Source organism: Canis lupus, chromosome 16 (genome assembly GCF_048164855.1).
Source record: "Canis lupus baileyi chromosome 16, mCanLup2.hap1, whole genome shotgun sequence".
In the NCBI taxonomy this organism is placed as follows: Eukaryota; Metazoa; Chordata; class Mammalia; order Carnivora; family Canidae; genus Canis; species Canis lupus.
The window spans coordinates 58,490,886-58,515,594 of record NC_132853.1 but is presented as its reverse complement, the minus strand read 5'-3'; the positions used below and the strand labels follow the sequence as shown (position 1 = coordinate 58,515,594).

The window sequence follows — 24,709 nt, the reverse complement described above, 5'->3', positions numbered from 1 at the left end:
GTGCTTAGCGTGTGCTTGGCTGGTGAAGACGCGTGCGGTCTCCAGCCTTGCAGGATGGACGGTGGTGTGCAGCTGGACAGGTACAGGGCCTATCCTGCACCGACTTCTTGTTTTCTCCCTCTCCATCTGGTGGAGGAGCTTCAGCTGGGCAGAGGCAGTCTGGTCTCTGCCGTCCTGATCTTTTCACTTTTGTCTTCGTTGTCCGTGCCTCCACCGTGTCTGTGTCGGGGTGCTGACGTGCCCGCGGATCCCTCCCCAGCCTTGTGACAGGATTCCATGGGAGAAGAGAAAGGCAGGAGTCCCAGAAGGACCCTGCTTGAGCTCAGAAACCTGTGACCCCGTTGAGGGGCGTCTTCTTGCTGCCGGTATCATTCTGTATCTCCCACCAGTGCTCCCCGAGCTCTTTGACTCCTTAGCCCCACCCAGGGACTCCCCGCATGGGCTCTCCTGGCTGAACCCTCACACTGGCTTACGGAGCTTTGGGCAGGCGTCCAGAGCGGGGACGTGTGGTTCTCTGGGAGCTCTGTTCGGGCTCCCCAACACACCCACCTCCCATCCCGTGACATGGGGTGCTTATATCCCTTAGGGTGTTGGGTGGCACACGGCTGAGTTACTGACGCCCACTGGCTGATGGGGCCTCATCAGCTGGGGAGGGGGGAGGAAGGAAGCTAGGCGAGGCCAGGAGGTGGTTTGGGTGGTTTGGGGTTTCCCCAGGCCCCGATGTGTCCTCCCCACCATCCGGCCACTCCTTTGGGTGCTGCCTGCTGCACCACCTTGTTGTGTAGCCCCTGCCACCGTCCTGTGCGGGCTGGACCTAGCATAGTATTTTTGCACGTGGTAGATCCCTAAATGTGGAAGGTATTTGCTATGTTTTCTTTTTTTTTTTTTTTTTCATTTTGGACATACAATCTTTTTTAAAACTTCCTAGAAAACAGTAAGTAGTGTAGTAAGTAGTACAGGCCATTCAGGCGTCTGTCCTGGTTTAGGTAACACTAGTCCTGTTTGATTCCATAGCCCTTTGAGGGCACCGTTATTGTAGCTCGGTCACAATGAGAAGAGGGAAGCCCGGAGCAGAAGGTTGACTCTTGCAAGGTCACATCGCTGGCAAGACGTGGGTCAGAGAGCCTAACCTAATGGAGCTCCGGGTCCGGCCCCTTCCTCGTCTCGCTGCGTGATCGGCTGCGAAGTCCGTTTCCCTGATTTTCCAGAGCCCCCGAATCAGAGGAGAATCCTTGCGTACGATGTATAGAACTGCACTGACCCTTCTTAAGAGGCTGTCGTCCTGGCGCCAACACCTTGAGGTGTCGTCTTAAGAGGCGCCAACACCTTGAGGCTTGTGGGCAAATTTAGAGAGGCTTCTCTGCTAACACATTTATGTTGAAAATTAGTAACATTAGTTGGGGCACCTGGGTGGCGCAGTCACTTGGGCGGCCAACTCTTGATTTTTGGCTCAGGTTGTGACCTCAGGGTTGTGAGATCGAGTCCTGCATCGGGCTCCATGGTCAGCAAGGAGTTTGCTTGAGATTCCCTCTCTCCCTCTGCCCCTCCTCTCACTTGTTTACGTGCATTTTCGCTCACTCTCTGTAAAACAAATTTCTTTCAAAAAAGAAGATCAATAATACAAGTTTGGAAAAATACCTCGAACTGCATGGCGATAGAAAACAAAGAGAGAGGTTTTGATTTTCAGTGAATTTGAATTTTATCACTTGTGTCATTTCTAACTCCGTGTAATTTACGTGTATCTGAGATTCACAGAGGGGAGGATGGTGGGAAGCCCTTACCTGGATGGGCAGGGGGCTAGAGGCGGACAGGAGGGGCCTGCCTATGCCTCAGAGCAGCATGTCTCCACAGGGCGCTTTCACCTGCTCCCAGACCATCCAGCCACCTGAAGCTCCCCGTTGGTCCCCGCTCCGCTTCACTGTCCAGTAGCCCCCGACCTCCCGGGACGTCAGACCCACAGAGCTGCTCCTCCACCCCTGCTCCCCCGCCTCAGGTCAATGGGGACTTCCAGGCCCCTCCACACCAGCTGCCAGAGGCCAGCAAGTCCCCCCAAAGCCTCTGTAAGAAGAGAAAAAGGAACCGCAGGGGAGAGAACCAGGGGCAGAGCTCAGAGACGTGCACAGCAGTGGCAGGCTCTCCGACAAAGAGGAGAAGGAAGAAGAGGAAGCGCACAGAGGCCGTGGATGTGTCCCCCCTGCAGGAGGGGCAGATGCAGCAGCAGCCCTGGAGTCTCGAGCGCAGCAAGGAGGCCCGGGCAGAGGTGCCCGCCGACAGACTAGAGGACAATGGTGGACGGCAGCAAGAGAATGGCCAGCAGGTGGGGAGCGTGACCGACAGCCACCACGTGAGCAATAGGAAGAGGAGACGGAGGGGAGCAGAGGGCCTCGGTGCAGAAGACCGCCTCCAGCAGAACCCACCTTGGCACAGGTGAGAGCTGGGAGCTGGGCAGCCCGGCACTTCCACCAGCACCACGGTCCGTCCCAGCTGGGTCATTTGGAAACCCAGTGCACTGGCCGGGTTTCTGGGACATGACCGTCTTTAAGTGGATGGGCTGGTGAGTGGATGGCATCCTTGCAGATGGCCAGCCCCACGTGCGGGTGGTCACGTGCCCTCAGGTCAGCAGGCGCTGCGGCCCCATGATCCGGCCTGTAGGACTCGCCTGCCCTAGTTGGCTCTGACGTCTCGGGCATGCTGTGGCCCTGGACCACTGGCATGCTTTGTCCTGCTCGCGTCTGGGGCTGTTTCTCAGGCTGGCTCTGCTGCAGGCCTGAGGCCCATGCGGTTGGGAGGCCTGGGGTATCTGGACCTGAACCCCCACTCCCACCCCCTACTTGCCCAGAGCTCACTGTTGACTCTGACTCCCAGGACCTTCTCTCCCTTGGACATCGTCGAGCTGGAGGCCACGGTAGCATCTCCAAGGAAAAAGAAAAAGAAAAACAGACCACAGGAGTCACGGCAGGAAGTGGAAGAGAACGAGCACCCTGACACCTGCCCGAGCAAGAGGCAGAGGGGCTCTGCGATCCCTGGGAGCCCGCCCCCACCGGCTGTGAACGGCCGGCGCCCCGGGGACCGAGCAGGTACGCGCCTGCGGGGAACAAGGGAGCCGGGGGCTGGGGCTGCGTGAGTGTATGCCCTGCATGGGGGCCCCGAGGAGCAGGGCTGGGAACAGGACTGCCATACGTCTAGAGGTGGGGGTAGTGCCAGGGGAAGTGCAGGGATGCGGACCTCTTACTGTGGCCCTAAGTCTGTCCCCGTGGGCACCCCCGCCCCGGGTGCAGTCAGCTGAAGCTGCTCTGAGAGAAGGCACAGGGACACGTGAACGTGTGCGTATTCTCGGAATACACGGTTTCTTCTGATTCAAGGCTCTTCCTTTTGGGAGAAGTCGCAGGCCCTCCAGCCAGAAGTTTTTGTCCAGGACTAGACTCGTGAACTTGAAGGATCGAGTTCAGAACTTAACCTTCCTCTGCCTATTGCTATAGTTGGGCCTTTCTTTTTTTTTTTTTTTTTTTTTAGATTTTATTTATTCATTCATGAGAGACACAGAGAGAGAGAGAGAGAGGCAGAGACATAGGCAGAGGGAGAAGCAGGCTCCATGCAAGGAGCCGGATGTGGGACTTGATCCTGGTAACTTGGGATCACGCCCAGGGCTGAAGGTGACCCTAAACCCCTGAGCCACCTGGCTGCCCTAGTTGGGCCTTTCTGAAGACAACGTGGCCACTTGCTATTGGGGTCCTCAGGCCCTTGGTGCCCATGGCTTAGCGACTTTTCCTGGTTCTGTGTCCTTGTTTCCGTCGGGCTCAGCTGGGCTCTCCTGATACTGTGTGTCCATTAAGGGGAGGGTAGAGGGTGCCCTGCCTGGGAGGGGACCAGCATGGCTATGGACTCTGAGCTCTGCTCTGCAGCTGGGGATCTGCTTGTGATAGTGCTTCTGGGGGTGAGCGGGCCGCTGGGCATGGTTTGTGTTGGTCGCCCAGGTGGTGCAGTCTCTGTGTCTGACTTGTTTTCAGCTCAGGCCATGATCTCGGGGTCCTGGGATCAAGCCCCACATCAGGCTCCATGCTCGGCTTGGAGTTTACTTGGGATTCTCTCTCTCTCTCTCTCTCTCTGCCCCTCCTGCCTGTGTGCTCACTCTCCTCCTCTTTTTCTCTTTCTGAAATAAATAAATAAAATCTTAAAAAAAGAAAAAGAAAAAACAAATGCTAGGGCTGGGCAATGAGGAAGGTGGCCAGTACATCAGAAGAAAGGCTGCACAAAGGTGGCAACAGAGCAGCTGGCAGTGGTCCTGAGATCGTGGGGTTCGCTCTGTTAGCTCACAGACACGGGGAGATGCCGCTGGGCCTTGGAGCCCGCTGCCTGGGGCGGGTGCTAGGGTCCCGGGGCCCCCGCCCCTCCTCTGTTTGCTCTCTGTCCTGAATATCTAAAGAGTTGGCTCCGCAGTGAAGGGCATTGACAGCCGAGGGACAGAGTGTTGTGGTGGCTCTGTGTGGCCCCGGGGCCAGGCTGTGCTGTGGACAGCAGGGAGTGGCCATGGGGCATCGCACTCGGGATGCCAAGCTCAGAGGTCATGGGGTCATTGATAAGTTGGAGGCCAGGAGAGCAAGGTTGGGCTTGTGTTGAGGGAGGGGAGTCTGTTGTGGCAGTTGGAGGGGTTAGAGGGGACCAGGCAGCGGCTGTTTCTAGAAGCCTGAGCAGGGTGGTCCGCGCTGCCACCATCCGGCTGTTGTTGGTGGCCAGGCTCTTCCAGGACAGAGCTGGGAGTCAGCCTCCCTGGGAGCTGTAGTGCTTTGTTGTACCCTCCGGTCCCCTCTGAGGCTCATTGTCGCCCTTCCTGCGTCACCAAGGGCACACACTGCCAGGTGTGGCTTTTTAGCCTTCTTTCGGGGGCTTGGGTTCTTAGGCTTTTCCAAGAGTTATTGGATGGTGGCTCCTCGGGAGGCAATCAAGTACCTCATTAGAGGCAAACGTCCGTCCGTGTCTGTGATTGCAGAGCCAGCTCCGGCTCCTCTTGGGCCCTGGAGCAGAGAGAGGGGGTGCGACGTGCTCCAGGAACTGCTCAAGTATTCGTCAGATAAAGCTTACGGGAGGAAAGGTACTGGTGTCGAGACTGGGCCTCTGTCCTCCCCTGGTTCGTTCCTTGGGCAGCGCCAAGGTCCCAGATGGACCCGTGGGTCGGGACGGGGCGCGGGCATCCCAGGGCTCCCTGACTGCCACCGCACGAAGTCCAGAAGCAGCCCCCCGGGTGGGTGTGCTGTGTGGGGTCCCGAGTGCTGCCTCCTCCCGGGGGGGGGGGGGGGGGCACGGGAAGCATCCGGCACCCGTGCTGTACTTCGTCAGACTCAAAGAACATGGGACCCTTGTCTCTCCGGGGAGGGCGCGGGTTTGAAAGCAGCTAAACTCGGGGGGCTGGCGGCACAGAGTGAACAAGATTTGAATTTAAGGGACAGACCCTGAGTGTCCTGTACACGGACCTCTCTGCCCGCCCTCGTCCTTCTCTGTGTGCCCACTTCACCCGAGGGTGCCGCTCGAACACGCTCAACGTGTCAGGAGTAGGCCTGTGGGGATCGTAGATGCTGTTCTGGAAGTGAGTACATGACCGTGCTGACGCCCGGGTCTGTTACAGTGTTGACGTGGGGCGGCGAGGTGTCGGCTGTCAGCCAGGATGCCATTGAGGACAGCAGATGGGCCCGCGCAGCCACGGTGATCGACGACTGGGACGAGGAGTTCGATCGAGGGAAGGTACGGGTGCGCTTGCTGCTGGCGTGGCAGGGCGCTCACATGGCCCTGCTGAAGGCCGGGCAGGGAGGACGGGACCCTTTGGGGCAGTTTGAAGTGGCAGTGACATTGTAAAGGGGTCGAGGACGAGGCGGGCTGCTGGGCTCAGAGGCCGGCCTGGCCCCTGTGACTGTTGTGTGGCCACAGACGAGGTGGTTGTCTCTGTTGCTCTATTCCTTCCTTAGGAGGTGGGGGCGGGGGGTTGGACTCCTCCCTCTTAGGAAGAGTAAGCCTGTTGCGTAGCAATTCGAGAACCGCGGCCCCACCCAGTAGGCCTTCACTAGGGACCCTGGCGACCTGGGGCAGGAGGGCCCTGTTGTGGAATCGTGACACCTGGGGTTTCTCCGTGTAGGAAAAGAAAGTGAAAAAGTTCAAAAGAGAGAGGAAAAGAACCTACAACGCCTTCCAGAAACTTCAGAGTAGACGGAACTTTTGGGCTGTGACTCATCCAGCTAAGGCTGCCAGCCTCAGCTACCGCCGCTGACCCTGCTGCTGTCGAGATGGGTTAGTGTGGGGGAGCTGTGGGGGCGTCTGGTACATGTGCGTGTGTGTGGGGACGTGTATGCAGCGTGGGGTGCGTGGTGAGGTGTACGCTAGCGTGATGTGAGTGTGCGTGCGTGTGTGCTGGGGAGCGTGCGGGGCAGGCCGTGTGTTGTCCAGGATGCCACCTAATGCGTGTCGCCCGTGTGGACACGCGCTGCAGGGTGTCAGGGGGACCCCCAGGGCCTCCGTGTCGTCAGGAGCTGTGTTCTGTGCCCCACAGCCTCTGGACGAGGGATCTGTCCCTGGGCCCTGTCCGTCTGAACTGAAGAGCGGCCTTGTCGGGGACCCGCTGCAGGACGGCCCGCAGATCTGGGCTCCTTCGCGCCGGGACCTCTGACGGCGCAGACCCCACGGTGGTGTGCGGAGCGGGCGGCGGCACCCCGGCTGGGAGCCTGGACGGCGCGGTCTGTGGGCGAGAGTGGGGAGGACGGTGGCCGCGCCCCCGCCAGCGCGGGCTCCTCTGGGGAGCGTGGTCCCCGCTGCTGCTGCTGCTGCTGGCGGCCGGCACTGCCGTCCGGTCCCGCGCCCGCCGATCCGCGGGGCAGGGGCTGTCTGTATGCCTTACGCGTCCCCCTCAGAGCGGAGCCGGCCGCCCCACGCCGCACCGCCACCTGCGCGGCCCTCCCTTGCGCGAGAGACTCCAGGCCATCCTGGAGAGCGGAAGGCTCGCAGCGGTGTGCCAACACGCCTGCCTCTGCAGCCGCCCTGGGTCCTGAGGCGGCTTTGCCCCCCCCCCCAGCTGCAGCGACCCACGGGTCTTCACCGAGGTGGTGGTCTTGGGGTAGAATCCTTTTACTTTACTACTTAATAGACACGTTCATTTTGACCAGGTCTGCGGCTTCCATTAGCAATATATTTCCTTTCCCTAAAACGCAATACTTGCTTTATTTGCTCAATTTTGTGAGTGCTTTTGAATTTAGAGGATTGTAAGACTCAAGAAGATCACTTTTTTATCTTGCTCAAGCTGTGCCTGCGAACTTGTTGTTTAATAAATATGGGCAACCCTCAGCCAAGGCGACGTTTCCCAGAGAACAGACACGTGACCCAGTAGCAGAGGGCACAGAGGTGAGCCCCAGAGTGGCCCCCCGGTTGCCCGTCTCCTCTTCCTCTCCTCCAAAACCCCACGCGCGGAGACAGACGACGTCTGGCGTGGACCCACCTGTCCCCCGCGGCGGCTCTTCGTGGCCCGAGGCCCCCCGACGGCCTGGTCTGGCACCCCCATGCCACTTGAGCTTTGCCGCTTCCCTGGGGCCTCGGGGAATCCCGGGGGCCTGGGAAAAGACTGTTACCTTTTTAAGGGGGTCGGGGTCGAGGAGGTATGTTCATGTTTTCTCGTGGGGTTTTCTTTTTGGTTTTTCTTCCTGTTCTCATATTTCCCTTTGAAAAAGGTGGGGGCGAAGCGTGATGCGGGGGCCCCAGAACTGGGGCTTCCTCTGGTCCCATTGGGGAGTGAGCGGGGCACTGGCCGCGTGTGGCGGGCTGGGAGCCGTTGCTCTCTTCTCAGAGGACAGGGTTCCGTGTGTGTGACCCGCACCGCACCTCGTTCAAAGCCACCCCACCCCCGCCCGGTGCTCTGCGGGGCGTCGTCTGCTGCCCCAGAGGGAAGGCAGCTGCCTTTAGGGGCAGCGCATTTTTTCCCCCTTTCAGTGTTGACCTTCGTTCCTGGACGGCCCTGTTTTTCTGTGACGTTCTGTAGTTGGAAAGGGAAGCCGTTGTCTGCAGCAGAGTCTGTCTTTTCGTGCTCCCTCCTCTCCGCACCAGGCTCTTCCCTGTCCGCTGTGTGATTATGAGGAAAACGTGCCCTCGTGTCTCGGGCGGTGCTGAGCACTGGCCCGCCGACGGCGTTTATCACTGTTCCGTCGGGGCGAACCCTTCCCGCCCACCCAAGGTGGCCCGGCGACCAGGGAAGGGGAAGGGTGGGCCCCGAAAATCAGTCCAAACTCTAGGGGACGTGTAAATATGTAAATATATATGAACAACTAAAGCTTTTATAATAGCAGTCACTTGGTTGACTCAGAATGTGGGTTTAATTTAACTTTGTGTTGGGGGGGGCGGGGTCGCCTCTCCCCGGGGGTCCCGGGCGGCCTCACGCACCTGCCTTCTCCGGGTGGGCTCAGTCCACGTCCCCGAGCACCGCTCCTCCGCTCCAGGGGTGGAGTAGCCCCGATGTTGCCAAGATCCTGGTGCAATAAAACGAGTTTTTGTGAGCCCTGCCTGTGTCTTTGTGGGTTTTTTTTTCCTCCCTTTGATTTTGGAGAGGGAACGCCCCAGCCCCAGGTGCAGAGGACCCGTTCCCCACAGTCTGCCTCCAGGTAACCGGTCCGTGCGTGGGAAAGTTTGGAGCAGGTCTTCATTAAGGATAAAGAAGAATAAAGAGATTGATTTAAACGGATTAGGAAACACATTCTTTTGAATTCGAGAAGACCAAGGAAGCCTTTGAAGTGGCCCGTCAGGCCTCGTGGGCGATTCTCAACGGAAACTTGGGGGCCATGTTCCACCGAGGTTTGCTGCTGTTTTGAGGGTTTCTTTTTTTTTTTTTTTTTTAATTTTAAAGATCTTATGTATTTATTCATGAGAGACCCAGAGAGAGGCAGAGACATGGGCAGAGGGAGAAGCAGGCTCCGTGCAGGGAGCCCGACGTGGGACTTGATCCCGGGTCTCCAGGATCACGCTCTGGGCTGAAGGTGGTGCTAAACTGCTGAGCTCCCCTCCCCCCCCAGGCTGCCCTGTTTTGAGTTTTCTTACTGAGCGACATTTGGATTTCTGCAGGGAAAGATGAGGGAAATGATAGTTTTCACTAAACCACGTGTTGTCCTCGTGGTCGGCAAGAGCCACTCGGGCCTGGGCTCGCATCCCCGCGGGGCAGCCCCTGGCAGTTAGCTCCTCTCCGGCCCCTCCCGCCCCCGACGCCCGAGGCCAACAAGGGAGGGTCAGGGTCTGGCTGATGACATATCCTGGAAGTTGGGGGAGGCCAACAGGGATGGCAGGTCCCAGTGGGGACACCTGTGACCTGGAGGTTACATTTGACCAGAGCAGCACCCGTGAGTGGGAGACGAGGCCGAAGCAGCCCAGGCGGCAGCAGGTTTGTAGGGAAAGACCTCTGGATGCTCCGGGACACCCCTGGGCAGGCCTGTCCCCTGAGTCCTGCCACTCCTTCCGTGCAGCGTCCCTGAGCCTCCCCCCCCCATGCGCCCCTCAACCTGGGGACTGCACCCCATCACTGTGGGCGCTTGGTTGGACAGCAAAGACGGCACAGGTGAGGTGAGGCCACGCCTGCACCCAAACCAGGTGGGGTGGGGCAGTTCGGGGTGGCAAGCCAAGCCCACGTGTGCAGAGCGGGTCACGCGGGTGGTCGCACAGGCAGGACCCCGGCGTTCCTGGTCCTTTCCCAAGCCGGAGCCGGAGCCGGAGCAGCCGTGTGTCCAGATGAGCAAGGCTAACTCTTGGGCCTGGAGGGCGGCCCTGGGTGGGAACCACGGGGAGGGTGTGCCGAGCCCTTCCTCCAGGGCCACCAGCCAGATGGGGCTCGCTTGAGTGGTGACAAAGCTTGAGTGGTGACAAAGCGAAAGCACAGGGTGTGTTTTGCTGATAATTCCGGGGTGAACCACAATTCACGGCCTCCGAACGTTGAGAGTCCCCTTGAGCTCCTGCGTTACTTTCAGCGATGGTTTACGAGGTCTGATTTGCACGTCGGAGTCTGGAGGCTGACGGCAGGGCGAGGGCCCAGGAGGTCGAGGACACGGGGAGAAGACGGGAGGATGACCAGTCCACAAACCGGCCGACAGTTGCTCCAGGCCCGAGGGGACATTGGCCGCAGGAGTTGAGAGGTGGGGGTCACCCAGGTATTTGGAGACGGAATCGAGAGGAGAGGCAACAGAAGCGGAAGGTCCAGGGAGAGGATAAGACAGCTGCTGGCTTGGGTGGGCAGTCAAGTGGCAGGACCAGACAGTCCCAGAGAGGCAGGTGGGTGACAGGTGCCCCGGGCCCACGCAGCCAGGCCTCAGGAATTCGCATGTTACTGGAACAGGGACGGAGGGACAATCCCAGGTGTGAGATGCAGGTGAGCCATAAGCCCTGAGTCTTGGGATTCCGAAAAGTCCAGGTGCTTGGCCGCCCCGGGGAGCCAGCTGGGGTCATTGTCGCACCAGCGTGCCCTCCAGCCCAGAGTAAGGCGTCGGTGTAGACAGGACACGGATAGAACGAGCTCTCAGGTGGCACCTGGCAGTGGGGTCCCCCCGGCCCGTCAGCCACCCGTGTGCTCGGAGGGGCCCCTGCCACTCGGTGCATCCTGTGCCCCCTCCCCGACCTGTGTCTGGAGCAGCTGGCTGGCCCTTGTCAGTTCCGCTTGCCCTTGAGATTTGTCCCTGCCCCCGCCGCTGCGGTGACCCCTCCAAACGCTTTTGCTCCCACCCTGCGTGCGGGCCACTTATTCTCGGCAAACGGTGTCTAATCCCCTACAGGAATCCCCTCCCGCCCCAACGTGAACGTGAAGGCGGGGAACCGCCTTCTCTCCGTCTCCATCTGCTCCTTTCTCCCCCAGCCTGATGGTGCCAGCGCCCGTGGCGGAGTCGCCTGGGCGAGTGACTGAAGACTGACATGAATGGAATTAGAATCCGGGGGAGAGGCTCGCCTCGGCATTCAGGGCCTTCCCGGGGAGTCTACTGGGCGGCCGGCCCGGGGAGGCGCTCTTCTGGTGCCGCTCCTCAAACGTGAGCGAGTATCAGGATCTCCAGGGGGCCACGGCAACACCCAGGGTCACGGCCCGTCCCCCCACCCGCAACAGTCTGACTCTGCGGGGGGCGGGGGCCTGAGAGTGTGCATCTCTGACGTTGCCGGGGTTTGGGGGGCGCTGGCCCTGATCTGCTGGCTCTCGTGTGGAGCGGTCAGCGGGGCTGCGAGTGTAGGAAGAAGTCAGGGGTATGGACGGAAGACCTACCCCCGACCTCTGGGGACGGCCGCAGACCCCAAGGGCCCCCCTCGGTAGGGCCAGTGCCCCACCTGTACTGTGCCAGCCTCTCCCGCCCCCCGGGGATCTGTGCCCCCCCCCGCCCGGCCCCCCAGCCACCGTCTCCCCCAGCCTGGGCTTGCTCTCTGCGCCTTTCTCACGACAACTCTACCGTTACCGTCGGCTCTCGTCGACACGTCTCACCGCCCGATCAGTGGGATCCTACTGGCAAGTTCTTGGCTCCTCATTTGTGTGCCTCCTCTTAGCGAGTCCCGGCCTGGCGGCCCCTGCGCGGCTGGTGGCCCACTGCTACCCCGCTGCCGAAGCCAGCGCGTGGCCGCCACCCTGCACGCCTCCCTCCCATCGTCCCCGACACACGCCAGCGACAAGAGTCCCCTCTATCCGGTTTCCCGTAGCCACTGCCCGGCTCTCCACTTGGGCCATCACCAGTTTGTCCTGCACCCCAAAAATCAAAGCCCTTCCTGCTTCCTGCCCTGCTCTCCTGGGCCCCCCGGACAGCCTTCCAGGACGGAAAGCCCTAGGCAATCACTGCCGCCGAGAGGGGTGCCTACCACCTGCCCCTGCACAGAGTCACCTGGAGCCACCTGCCCTGATGTGGCCTTGGAAAGCACCGGGAAGCCCAGGGCCTGGGGCTCTGTGAGGGGCCCCCGGTGGGGGGCGCTGTCCTGCCTCGGACGCCCAGGGAAGGGTCCGCGTGGGCCAGACCCGGCTCACCGTGGAAGGCAGGCGAGCCGCGGGATCAGGACCCCTGTTCCCACCGGGCCTCTGCCACCAGTGAGCAGCGTGAGTCGGGGTCACTGGTCGAAGCCGTCACGACTGTTGTCACGGTCATGCTGCGTGCCTCACCCGTGTGCTCAGGCTGGTTTTATTCTGCCTCGTGTCACCGGGGTGCCGACCCCGGGGTCCTCAGGACTGAGGGCTCCCCTCGGCCGCTGGGCCGGGCCTTCGTGGACGGCGTGCAGGGAATCCAGGTGCTTTTCCTCGAGCGACGGACTTCTCCCCGCGGCACGGTGTTAAGCGCACGCATCGCCTTCCGCGCTAACAGCCGCGACGGGTAGAGTGTGGCCTTCGAGAGGTCGTCGCTCTCACGGTCCTACAGGCCATCCGTGTTGGCACTCCTTCCTCCCCTGTATCTGTATTACTCTCGTTCCTGTCCCACCGGGCCGCGCTCAGGAGCTTCAGGTCGGCAGGGACCGCGGCCACCATCTCCGGCAGGGCCCAGGCCAGCGCCCCGGAAAAGCCACTTGCAGGAGCGTCGCTTATGACTGGGGCCTCCGCTCGGAAGTGGCGCCCCCTCCACCAGCGTCCCTGGCCTGAAGCGCTTCGGGCTCCACCGCCCTCTGCCGTCACCCTCTCCGAGCCCAGCCCCGTCCGGCCCCCAGTAAAGCCATTTGGGCAAAGTCTGGCGGGAACTGGAGTGTCAGACCCCCCCCCGCCCCCATCTGAAGCGAGAGCCCGGATCGCGTGGCACGTGGCCAGCTGTCTCGGGCGGCGCGGGAGCTGCGGCGACAGCTGGATACAATCAAGTTCCATTACAAACAGATTTTAAGTGCCGTTCGCACGGAAGAAATTGCAAGCTCTGGCAAAATAAAATCTGGGGTTTTCAAAGCAAGACAATGCCCCAATCTGGACCTGCGTGAGCGGTCTGGCCTGTGGTCTCTCCTGCACCGGGAGCACCCTTTCTGCCCCGGTGCCCCGCCGCCCCGACCCCGGGGCCCCCCGGGCCTGCCGCGTGGCCCCCGGGCTCGTGTTGCTGAGGACACCTGTCTGCAGCTGTTCCGCTCGCTCACCCGGGCTGGCTCTTCCCCAAGAGCCGCTGCCCAGCCTTCCAGCTTGGCCTCAGAGGACGGAGGGCTCACGCTGGGGTCGGGCAGGTGTCCCGGGGCGGCTCTCAGTCCTCCCATGTCTGTTTTAGAAAAAGGAACCAGAGAAAATACGGGCATGAGGAAGAATGGAAAGGCAATCAATCGTAAAGTCCTTAGCGTGGTACCATGTCTTAACAATTAATTTAAAATAGGTATAAAATAGGTACACAGGGCGCCTGGGGGGCTCAGTGGTTGAGTGTCTGCCGTCGGGTCAGTAGTGATCCCGGGGTCCTGGGATTGAGTCCCGCATTGGGCTCCCCGCAGGGAGTCTGCTTCTCTCTGCCTGTGTCTCTGCCCCTCTGTGTGTCTCTCATGAATAAATAAATAAAATCTTTAAAAAAATGTTTTTAATAAAATTAAACAAAATAGGTATATATTGGGGCACCTGGGTGGCTCAGCCAGTTAAGCGTCCCACTCTTGGGTTCGGCTCAGGTCACGATCTCAGCATTGTGAGATAGAGCCCCACATTGGACTCCATGCTCAGCCCTCTGCCCCTCTGCAACCCCCCAGCCCCCGCTATCTGTAAAATAAAAGATAAATATATTTTTTAAGATTTTACTTATTTATTCATGAGAGACACACACAGAGAGAGACAGAGAGGCAGAGGCAGAGACACAGGCAGAGGGAGAAGCAGGCTCCACGCAGGAAGCCCAACATGGGACTTGATCCCACGACCCCAGGATCACACCCTGGGCTGAAGGCAGGCACCAAACTGCTGAGCCACCCGAGCGTCCCTAAAAGATAAATCTTTAAAAAATTAAATAAAGTAGGTATTTAGTTGGTGTAAGGTATTTAATTTAACAGCTCTGCATTCCCCAGGGCTGCCACAACAAAGCCCCACTGACTGGATGGCTTAAAACAACAGAAATTTATGCTCTCCCCCTTCTGGAGGCCGGAAGTCTGAACCCTGCAGAAGGTGTGGGCTGACCCACTCTCCCTCTGAAGGCTTTAGGGCACAATCGTCCCTTGCATCCTCCAGCCCCCGCAGCCCTTGGCCGGTGGCTGCATCCCTCTGACCTCTCCACCACCTTCCCATGACCTTCTCCCCCGTGCGTGCCTGTGTCCTAGTCTTCTTTGCTTACAAAGTCACCAGTCCTTGGATTAGGGCCACTCTCCTGACCTCATTTTAATTTCATCACATCTGCCAAGAACCCATTTCCAAATAAGATCCCAGTGTAAGGTGCTGAGGGTGAGGGTTTCAAGATTTCTTTTTGGGGGAACACGGTCCAACCCCAACAATATGGGAGGGTGTGTCGGGAAGAGGCCCTCCCCGTGCCGTTTCTCTGGCAATCAGCTCTCCTCCAGAGGCGGGCATGGCCACCCTGCTAGTGACCGCCTGCTAGCGTGGACGCCACGCGAGGGCAGGGCTCTCGCCCCACTCCCTTCATTGCTGTGTCCTCAGTACCTTGAGCGGTGCTTGGCACAGCACAGGCCCCCCCAACAAATCCATGTTGCAAGCATACATGTCTATTACCTGTATACATATTTTTATTACAAATGGAAATCCTACAGTTCTGTCCTTGCTTTTCTCACCTCATACAGCTTGGGAATCATCTCGTATTGGTAAATACGGAAATCAGCCTCAATCTCTTTAAAGCCTGCAAGTGGGAGCAGCCTGCTCCTCCCTCTGCCTGTGTCTCTGCCTCTCTCTCTGTGTCTCTCATGAATAAATAAATAGAATTAAAAAGAAATAAAGCCTGTGAGTGGTCCTTTGTAATGAAACTATCATAGCACAGCAACCCGTCCCCTGTTGAACACAGATTGTTTCTTTTTTTTTTTTTTTTTTTAAGATTTTATTTATTTATTCATGAGAGACACAGAGAGGCAGAGACATGGGCAGAGGGAGAAGCAGGCTCCATGCAGGGAGCCTGATGCAGGACTTGATCCCAGGGCCCCGGAATCATGCCCTGAGCCGAAGGGAGACGCTCAACCGCTGAGCCACCCAGGCGTCCCTAATTTTTGAAATAATTACGTAAGGTGGGGATGGTGGGAGAGAAGCACCAACTTTAAAAATTGTTTAAATTTTTAATTTAAAAAATTTGGTTGGTGGACCAACCGACTATTGAGGATGGCAGACCACGGGGAAATGGCATATATCCCAGAGAAACAGCGACGTGGGGAGCAGGTCTGGGTTAGAGGCAGCAGATGGGAGGGAGGCCCAGATCCTCCATGGAGGCCCCCTGCTCCCGGCTCCCCCTGCCTCCAGCCCTCACCTCTCCAGGCTGAGGACACGAGTAGCCAGTGAAGTCGACCCGGTGGCTCCCGCCCTGCACTACAAATTCTGTGAGCCTCAGTTTCCAAATCTGTGGTACAGGGGTTACATCTAAGCCATCCCTCCGAGTCACAAATGCCATCTAACGGAGAGTCCTCGACCGTGACTCCAAGTCAGAAGTACACGTCCCATCCTCGCGTGTGCTCACGCACAACCCGAACAAATGCTATCCTTAGCGCACGTGATAGATGCGGGTTTTTAAATTTTATTCTATCACCATGTAACAAGGATGGGGTTCTCAGACATTGGGAGTCAGCACCTGCTCTTTGAAAAGCCTGTTGTGACGAAACCACATAAGGTAAAGGAACTTATAAACTGTCGAGTATTGGGGCGCCGGGGGGCTCAGCGGCTGAGTGCCTGCCTTCGGCTTGGGTCATGATCCCAGGGTCCTGGGATCGAGTCCGGCATCCTGCTCCCCACAGGGAGCCTGCTTCTCCTTTTGCCTGGGTCTCTGCCTCTGTCTGTGTGTGTCTCTCATGAATAAATTAATAAAATCTTAAAAAAAAAGGGGATCCCTGGGTGGCGCAGCGGTTTGGTGCCTGCCTTTGGCCCAGGGCGCGATCCTGGAGACCTGGGATCGAATCCCACATCGGGCTCCCGGTGCATGGAGCCTGCTTCTCCCTCTGCCTGTGTCTCTGCCTCTCTCTCTCTCTCTCTCTCTGTGACTATCATAAATAAATAAAAATTAAAAAAAAATAAAATAAAATCTTAAAAAAAAAAAAAAAACCCAGTCAAGCAGTATGCTAATCGCAGTGATTAGCACTCACACCAGTGCCCCTCACCATCCTACTGTGCTAGGTTTGGGAGTTCAGATAACAGTTTTGGTGTTGATAGTGAGAATTAACCTGTCACCTGAACAGCTTTTCTTCCCAAGTTTTGGTCACTGAGCGAGCTCAGGTGGCAGGAGACACCTGTATCGTGGTGTTGGGGGAAGGGAGCCAGCCGGGAAACACGTTGAATCTCCTGGTGACTCTGGCCTAGAGAGCTTGCGACAGGATTAAAAACCCAGATGTCGGGATCCCAGGGTGGCGCAGCTGTTTGGCTCCTGCCTTTGGCCCAGGGCGCGATCCTGGAGACCCGGGATTGAATCCCACATCGGGCTCCCGGTGCATGGAGCCTGCTTCTCCCTCTGCCTATGTCTCTGCCTCTCTCTCTTTCTCTCTCTGTGACTATCATAAATAAGTAAAAATTTAAAAAAAATTAAAAAAAACCCAGATGTCGGGGAGATGTCTCTCTGTGACTATCATAAATAAGTAAAAATTTAAAAAAAATTAAAAAAAACCCAGATGTCTCGGGGCTCCACTCGGGTGAAGGGTGATCACCCCGTTAAAGCCAGTTGATTCTAAGAGCGTCGAAGGCCAGGCCAATACAAACGACACGCAGCCGGATCAGTGAACACACACATGTGCGTGCATGAAGGACGTGGACACGCTAGGGCCAAAAGAGGACGCCCTGCTGCAATGCCCCCTATAAAACTAGACCATCTGGATATATCAGTGAAGATTAAGCTAAAAAATCCACCAGAATCAACTTTTTAAGAGAAAGAACATAATCTACACCGGTGTCTAATTTCTGGAATTATTTGGAAGAAGCACATGGGGGATGTACCTAAGGATATAGAGACCATCTTCTTCGATTTTTAGGGAGACTCCAAGGTTTTCCAGCGAAGGCTGGGCTGGTCAGTTTGTGAAATTAAGAGGGATGTTTGTGAATGAGCCAATTTCTTAGAAGAGTGGGCCAGAGCTGTACCCCCACAAGGATGTATAAAAGGTGGGGTTCTTCAGGCAGAAATGCTGAAATGCACCTCGTCCAACAGAAATCACCGTCAGCTGTGTAGAAGTTGAGCGGGAAGCCGGGACAGATCTAGCGCTTCAGAGATCAGTTCTGGGCGGAAGCCTAGATTTTACAGGCAGAGGCTGCATTTTGTGGGTAGGAAAAGGTCCAGAGGGTTGAGCTCTTTGCCCAGCTCACAAGGCTAATCAGGAGCAGAGGGGGACACCTGGGTGGCTCAGCGGTTGAGCGTCTGCCTGTGGCTCAGGGCATGATCCCAGAGTTCTGGGATCGAGTCCTGCATTAAGCTCTCTGCATGGAGCCTGCTTCTCCCTCTGCCTGTGTCTCGGCCTCTCTCTCTGTGTCTCTCATGAATAAGTAAATAAAATCTTTAAAAAAAAAGAAGATCTGATCCCAGGGATCCGAGTGGGACTCCCTGCTCCGTGGGGAGCCTGCTTCTCCCTCTCCCTCTGCCCACCCTCTCCAGCTCGTGCTTTCTCTATCTCAGATACATAAATAGAAGAAGAAAAAGAAGAAGATCTGAAATAAAAGCACAGTTTCCTCATTTATTCTTTTTCCTCAAGAGGAAATTACTTTATATATCTGTTTTTATGTCAGTACCATACTGTCTTGATGATTACAGTTTTGTGATTTAGCGCAAAGTCCAGAATTGGATGCCATGAACTTTGGTTTTCTTTTTCAACAATCTTTCGGGATCTTTCCTGGTTCAATACAAATTTTGGGATTATTTGTTCCAGCGCTGTGAAAAATGTTGATGGTACTTTGATAGGTCTTGCATTGAATGTATAGATTGCTCTAGGTACCAGGGACATTTTAACAATATTTGTTCTTCCAATCTAGGAGCATGCTACATTTATCCGCTTCTTTGTATCCTCGGTTCCTTTCTTTTAGTTTTAAATGTTTTATTTATTTATTCACAAGAAACACAGACAGAGGCAGAGACACAGGCAGAGGGAGAAGCAGGTGCCCTGCGGGGAGCCCAATGCGGGACTCGATCCCAGGACCCCAGGATCATGACCTGAGCCCAAGGCAGATGCTCAACAACTGAGTCACCCAGATGCCCCTCTTCCTCAATTTCTCTCTTAAGTGTTCTGTAGTTTTCAGAGTATAGTTCTTTGTCTCTCTGGTTAGGTTTAACTTAGGTATTTTATGGGTTTTGGTGCACTTGTAAGTGGGATCAATTCCTTAATTTCTCTTTCTTCTGTCTCATTGTTAGTGTGCAGGGACTCCCTGCTCGGTGGGGAGCCTACTTCTCCCTCTCCCTCTGCCCCCTCCCACCCTAGCTTGTGCTTTCTGTGTCTCTGTCTCAAATACATAAATAGAATCTTAAAAAAAAAAAAAAAAAAAAAGAAACAGCAGATCTGAAATAAAAGCACAGAGTTTCCTCATTTATTCTTCTTCCTCAAGAGGAAATTACTCTTCTTTGTTGCCTAGAACAATCGGGAAGTCCTGGGAGGCATACATCAGGGTTGGCCAGTAATGAAACAGGCTGCTGAGAGGGGTTACGCCTCCCCCTGAAGGAGATATTCCAAGAGAGGTCCCGTCAGCTTTCAGGGACCTTGCCAAGGCCTGGGCTGAGCTCTCCTCCAGCAGCGGAGGGACAGCACACTGTGATGGGTATAGGTGACTGGAGGTCTGCGCGCCAGGAGGGGCTGGGACCATCCTGTGTGATGAGTGTTCCTGAAGTCCCATTCAGCAGAGGCTCTTGTAATTTTTATGGCTCGCACCAAACCAAGAAAGAGCTTGTGTATCTGGGAGTCAGCTAGACGAGTGGCATTTTTCTTTTTCTAAATCAACAACAGAAATATGTTCACATGTTTTAAAACAACGAGAGAGCACAGAAAGACTGTGACCAAGTAAGTATAGAATGAAAAGTAGGTCTCAACTTCCTTTTCTCCTCGTTTATTCCTGGCTTTTGTGTATCCTTCTAGAAAGACTGTTTTGCACAAAGCAACACACATATGCAGCATTTGTATCTACCAGTGAAGTCTTTCAAAGTGGACAAGTGTAAGGTAGTGCACTGGGGATTAAAAAACACTCAAACTGTCCATAAAAGTTGTGAGCTATCATTGTAGACGAGCTGGCACTGTCAGGAAGGAACGGTTCCAGCAGGGAAGTCAGCCAAGACAGGGTTGGACTGGGGACAGGAGGGCCCACAGGAAGAGGGCTTTATCTTCGCCTCCCTTTTGTGAGTGCTCTAAGCCTGCAGAGGTCTGTGTGGATCTCCACCGAGTTCCTGAGGCCCTGCCCTGTGTCTGGGTGGGGAGTCACCAGTCATCGGGAGGGGAGCTGGTGGGTTCCGGGGCTTTCATTCTGCAGCATTGGGATTTTCCCTTTGGTCACGGAGAAAACAGCCTCCAACTTTCGTAGTGTCTTACTCAATCCCTTGTGGTTTTTTTTTGTTTGTTTGTTTGTTTTCTGTCTTTTGAGTAATTCCTTTAAAAGGTGAGGTAGGAACGCGGTAGGGTAGGTGGGGTGTAGCATGGTGATGTTGGGAGACGTCGGGGAGGGAGCCCACCGCCTGGTCCTCTGCTCTGTGTGCCCTGGCCTCTGGCTCTTTGAGAGCTCTCAGGACGGATTTCCAGTTCACTCTTTGGTCCCCTCACTGGCTAAATGCAAGCCGATACCTGCTGAGGAGGACAGCAGAGGTCCCCCACCTGCAGGTGCGGAGCTCCTGCCCTGGCCAGGAAAGGGCATCTCGCTCACCAGGGGCGGGGGCACCGGTAAGCCCGGTGCTGGCGAATGTCATGCAGGGCACAGTCCAGAAACGTGTGGCTTCGGGATGCTGCTGGGAGACGAGATGCCTCGCTTTGGAACTTGGTCCAGGACTGTTGAGGAGCTCCGGAAAGGGACGCATGTACAAATAAGCAGCGAAGTCAGGACACTCCTGGGCTAGCGCTTGGATCACAAAAGCAAACGAGTCCAAGGACAGGGCCCTCCCGGGCGAGCGGGGGCCGGCGCGACCTTCCAGGGTGACGTCAGCGAGGACCACCCTGCCCTTGAGTGGCCGGACGCGCGACCTTGGGCCCGTGGGCGGCCTCCCGCCGCGCCGCCCTTGCGAAACCCGAGATGGGCGGGGCCCGCGGGGGCGGGAGGGGCGGGGCCTCAGGGCCGGGGGCGGGGCCCGGGCGGGCGCGCGGGCGCAGGCGCGGGTCTAGGAGTCAGCGGCAGGCCCGGAGGGGCGCGCGCGTGGGCGGAGGGCGGGGCCTCGGGCCTAGGGGCGGGGCCCGGGCGGGCGCGCGTGCGCAGACGCGGGTCTAGAGTAGGCGGCAGGCTGGGAGGGGCGCGCGCGTGGGCGGTAGGGCGGGGCCTCGGGCCGGGGGGCGGGGCCGGGCGGGCGCGCGTGCGCAGGCGCGGGCCTGGGGTTGGCGGCAGGCCGGTCGGGGCGCGCGCGCGGGCGGTGGGCGGGGCCTCGGGCCGGGGGGCGGGGCCGGGCGGGCGCGCGTGCGCAGGCGCGGGCCTGGGGTTGGCGGCAGGCCGGGCGGGGCGCGCGCGCGGGCGGTGGGCGGGGCCTCGGGCCGGGGGGCGGGGCCGGGCGGGCGCGCGTGCGCAGGCGCGTGCGGGCGGCGGCCGCGTGCCGGGGCGCGCGCGGGCGGCGGGCGGGGCGCCCCGCGGGAGGCGAGGGGCCGGCGGCGGCGGCGGCGGCGGCGGCGCGGGCCGGGGGCGGGGCTCTGAGCGGGCGGAGGAGCGCTGGGCCAGGCGCGGCGGGACGCGGAGGGCGAGCGGCGGGGCCCGGCGCGAGGCGGGCGCCGGCACCATGGAGGAGGACGACAGCTACGGTCAGTACGGGCAGCCCGGGCGCGGCGGCTGCCCCCTCGTGCGCTTCCTGCGGGTCCCCCCGGGGGGCGGCGGGGGCCGGGGGGGAGGCCGCGCGGGGCCCCCGACACCGCCCCCTGGGCGCGGGCCTCGGTGGGTCCGCAAGTTGCGCGCCGGGTCCGCGTCTTTGTTCCGAGCGGGGCGCACCCACGCGGGCCACCCCGGGGCGCCCCCCCGCCCCGCGCCCCGCGCCCCCCGCCTGACCCCCGGGCGGCCGGGCCCCGCGGCGGGGACGCCCAAGTTGCGTCTGGGCGGGCGCGGATCGCCCCTGACAGCCCCGCAGCCCCGCCTGCCGACCGTACCCCGCGCTGCGGCCCCCTCCCCGCGCTGCTGGCCGGGGCTCGCCGGGGGCGTCCGGGCACCTCGGGGCTCGCCCGCTAGCCCGGTGCCCGCGGGGACGTAAGGACGGCGGCTCGGCCCGGGGGCGAACTTGTGTGGCCGGGTCGCAGCCCGGGATGCAGCGGAGTTGAACGTGCCGGCGCCGCCGCGCGGATCCGCCGGGGCAGGTCCTATTTCTTGTTTATGCACAAGTCAGTCCTTGGGGGACCGGGGGCGCGGGGAAGAGGTGGCTGTGTGACCTGCACTTGACCGCGAGCCGCGCACGAGGGAGTGTGCGCTGCCGCGAGCCCCGCTGGCAGCCGGGCGTGCAGAGCGCCTCACCTGCCCCCTACTTACCTCCCAAGTTAAAGCCTTGGGTGCTTTCCTTCTGTGATGGAAAAAATGTATATATAGATCACCCCCGACCCCCACCCCCAAGGACTTTCATCCCCTCCAAACCTCTCTCTGCACAGGAGGAGCCTCCTCCAGCTCTGCCCGCTGCTGTTTCGTCTGCCTTCTCTTGCCATTTAATCTCTGTGGGACCCCGCAGACCTGCCAGGCTCTCTTCGTGCCCTGTGCGAGCTGGAGATCTTACCCACCAGGCAGGAAGCTGTTGGTCTGGTTGCTTTTAATACGGTGACTGCTTTGCCAACAGGCATGACATGAATTTGCACTTGGAAGGGGTAACGGCAGTGGGTGCCTTCGTGTCCTAGGGCAGCTGTAGCAGATTAGCACAGACTCAGTGGCTCCAAACAGCATCAACTTAGGATCGTGTGGTTTTGAAGGTCAGAAGTCCAAATGTGGTCCCTCACTGGGCTCAAGTCAAGGTGTTTGCAGGGCTGTGCTCCCCTTTTTATTGGGGGGTGGGGGGTGGAGAGGGGGCTCTAGGGCTGTATCCGTTTCTTTGCCTCTTTCAGCTTCTGCAGGCCACCTTAATTCCTTGGCTGGGCCACCTTCTCTTTTCAAAGCCAGCAGGTAGCCCCGTCTCGTTTCTCTCTGACCTCTGCGTCTTTTTATTAGGACCCGTGTGATGACATTGGACCCACCAGGATGATCCAGCATAATGAACGGCCTTTTTTTTTTTTTTAATTTTTATTTATTTATGATAGTCACAGAGAGAGAGAGAGAGAGAGAGGCAGAGACATAGGCAGAGGGAGAAGCAGGCTCCATGCACCGGGAGCCTGATGTGGGATTCAATCCCAGGTCTCCAGGATCGCTCCCTGGGCCAAAGGCAGGCACCAAACCGCTGCGCCACCCAGGGATCCCCATAATGAACGACCTTAGCTGTACAAGGGTAATCCCACTTTTTGCCACATAGCGTAACATAGTCATGGGTTCTGAGGTCAGGTCGTGGACATCTCTGGGGGCTGATATTCTGCTGACCACACTTAAAGATGAGAAAGAAGTTTGTTCTTCCCCTTTATATGGTTAAAAATGTCATCTTCTTTGTATTTTGGAGGAACCAAAAAGATTGAATTAACAAAGACTTCCCACTCATAAGGTTCACGACACAGAAAGTACCTAATAGCTTAAGATGATCGTACAAAGAATAAGATTCTCAGCTCCTTAGCGTTTCCCTTTGTCTCCAGAGCTGTCCATTTCCCTCGTAGGTTTTACAGTGGATTTACCTTGAGGGATAAGACAGCTATTCATATAACATTTCGGAAGCAGCTGTGTGCCCCAGACTCATGAAGCACATGGAATGTCTGCCCAGACGCTCCCTTAGCAGCTAGCACCTCTGTTGTGTGGGGAGTTGGCTTAGGACGCTACCACTGTTTTTAACGCTGTGTCTTTGGAGAGATGATAATGATTTCCTAGCTGCCGTTTGGGCCTAAAAAACTTTTGGAACAGAACTCCTTTATAATATGCTGAAGGAAGAGAATGAGTTTTAGAGTTGCACACTCTTTGGTGTTCTGTAGGTCCGGTGAGTGCACCACTGAATTGGGAAGCCCTCCCTCCTGTAAATACTCCCTGTAATACCAGATTGTTAATTCAGAGGTGAGGAACCCAGCTCACTGCACATGTAGCGTGGCACACCAGACTGTGCAGACCTGTGTGTGGGGTGGAGGGACAGTTAAACAGAAGTCCTTTTCAAGCTTAGTTTTCTTTGAAAAATGTTTGAAGAAAGATGTTCCTATTGTGGCTGGTGGATCTTTGACTTACCGGTTTCTTTCTAAACACTGTGAAATAATTGGGACTTTTTCTCGAAGGCTCAGATTATCTTCTTCCTAGGTCACTATTCTTCCTGGACTGCACAGTTTTCTTTGCAGAAGGAAGAGGTATTTTTGCCTTCATAGGATACCCTGCCCAAGAAAGGACCCTGTGACCATTCCCCTTGGTGTCTTCTGAACTTGAGCTTTTTTCACCTTCAGACTGCTTCGCCATGGGCCTCTGGGGCTCTCAAGTTGCATGTGAAGGTTTTTGTAAATATGCATATTTGGAGGCTCCTTAGCTCACTTCCCAAAAGGCTCTGACCCCAAGAATCGCTGCTTCAGTGGTCACACACGCGTCATCTACTTCTCTCTTAGGACAGGTTGTGAGGCAGACAAAGACGGGGTCGTCCGTAGTGACACTGGGAGTGTTAGTGGTGATGATTCTGCATCACAACTCTGACAAGGTCATCACATTTCTGAGCGCAGGTTCTTAAGATCTCTGAATCTACGATGCCATTTATGGCCTTTATTTCTCTCGTCCGTTTTTTTTTTTTTAAGATTTTATTTATTTATTTGAGAGCAAATGAGAGCTAGAGAGATCAAAGAGGGAAAGGGAGAAGCAGACTTCCCACCGAGCAGGGAGCGCGGTGTGGGGCTCGATCTGAGGACCCTGGGATCATGACCTGAGCCGAAGGCAGACGCTTAACCTACTGAGCCACCCAGGCGCTCTCCTCTTGCTTTTTATATGCTTTAGACTTATCCCTAGTCTGGACATGAGAGAGAATTGGCCTTTAAGAAGTAAGCGTCTCTGTGAAGGCGTGGAGATGTTGATCTTAGCCAGGGCACAACTTTTGCCATCAGAAGATGAAATGAGGTGTAGGTGTGGCGTGCAGTGGTGCTGCTGCGGGATGGTGAGTGCAAACCTGCTGCGTGCAAGGGAGATTGGCTGTTTCATCTTTGTGCTTCCAGAACAGGCGTGGGGCCTGGAACCCAATAGAAGCAGCGCGGCAACTGTTGAGGGAATAATAGACTGAACCAGGTTCCATGTGGCAAAAGTTAATATTCAGTGATTGGGTTTTTGTCTTCAGCTCTCCATCCGAAACAGAAACAAGAACACTCTTCTGTACATGTTTGACTTTCTGCCAAACCAATTTTCCTTGTTCTTCAATGATATTGATGTCTTTCATTGTTCTCAAATTTAGTTATACACTTA

The 24,709-nt window shown here is 57.3% G+C and overlaps 2 protein-coding genes across 6 annotated transcripts in view; both read left to right on the top strand.

Annotated features, from left to right (window-relative positions):
• The window catches only part of USP36 (ubiquitin specific peptidase 36), a 40,108-nt gene extending 31,586 nt beyond the window's left edge, over window positions 1–8,522 (top strand). For 3 of the 4 annotated variants that reach the window (XM_072781830.1, XM_072781829.1, XM_072781831.1), the window contains exons 17-22: window positions 1,852–2,427; window positions 2,866–3,077; window positions 4,988–5,089; window positions 5,621–5,736; window positions 6,125–6,276; window positions 6,536–8,522. In XM_072781830.1, coding sequence (XP_072637931.1) covers window positions 1,852–2,427; window positions 2,866–3,077; window positions 4,988–5,089; window positions 5,621–5,736; window positions 6,125–6,256 — 1,138 coding nt within the window. In that variant the 3' untranslated portion in view covers window positions 6,257–6,276; window positions 6,536–8,522. The remainder of the gene's footprint in view (window positions 1–1,851; window positions 2,428–2,865; window positions 3,078–4,987; window positions 5,090–5,620; window positions 5,737–6,124; window positions 6,277–6,535) is intronic. The other variant, XM_072781832.1, reaches the window with a different exon arrangement.
• A 12,354-nt stretch (window positions 8,523–20,876) lies between these two features.
• Window positions 20,877–24,709, top strand: part of CYTH1 (cytohesin 1) — a 77,656-nt gene continuing 73,823 nt past the window's right edge. For both annotated transcript variants that reach the window (XM_072781827.1, XM_072781824.1), the window contains exon 1: window positions 20,877–20,988. In XM_072781827.1, the coding sequence (XP_072637928.1) occupies window positions 20,967–20,988 (22 nt within the window). In that variant the 5' untranslated portion in view covers window positions 20,877–20,966. The remainder of the gene's footprint in view (window positions 20,989–24,709) is intronic.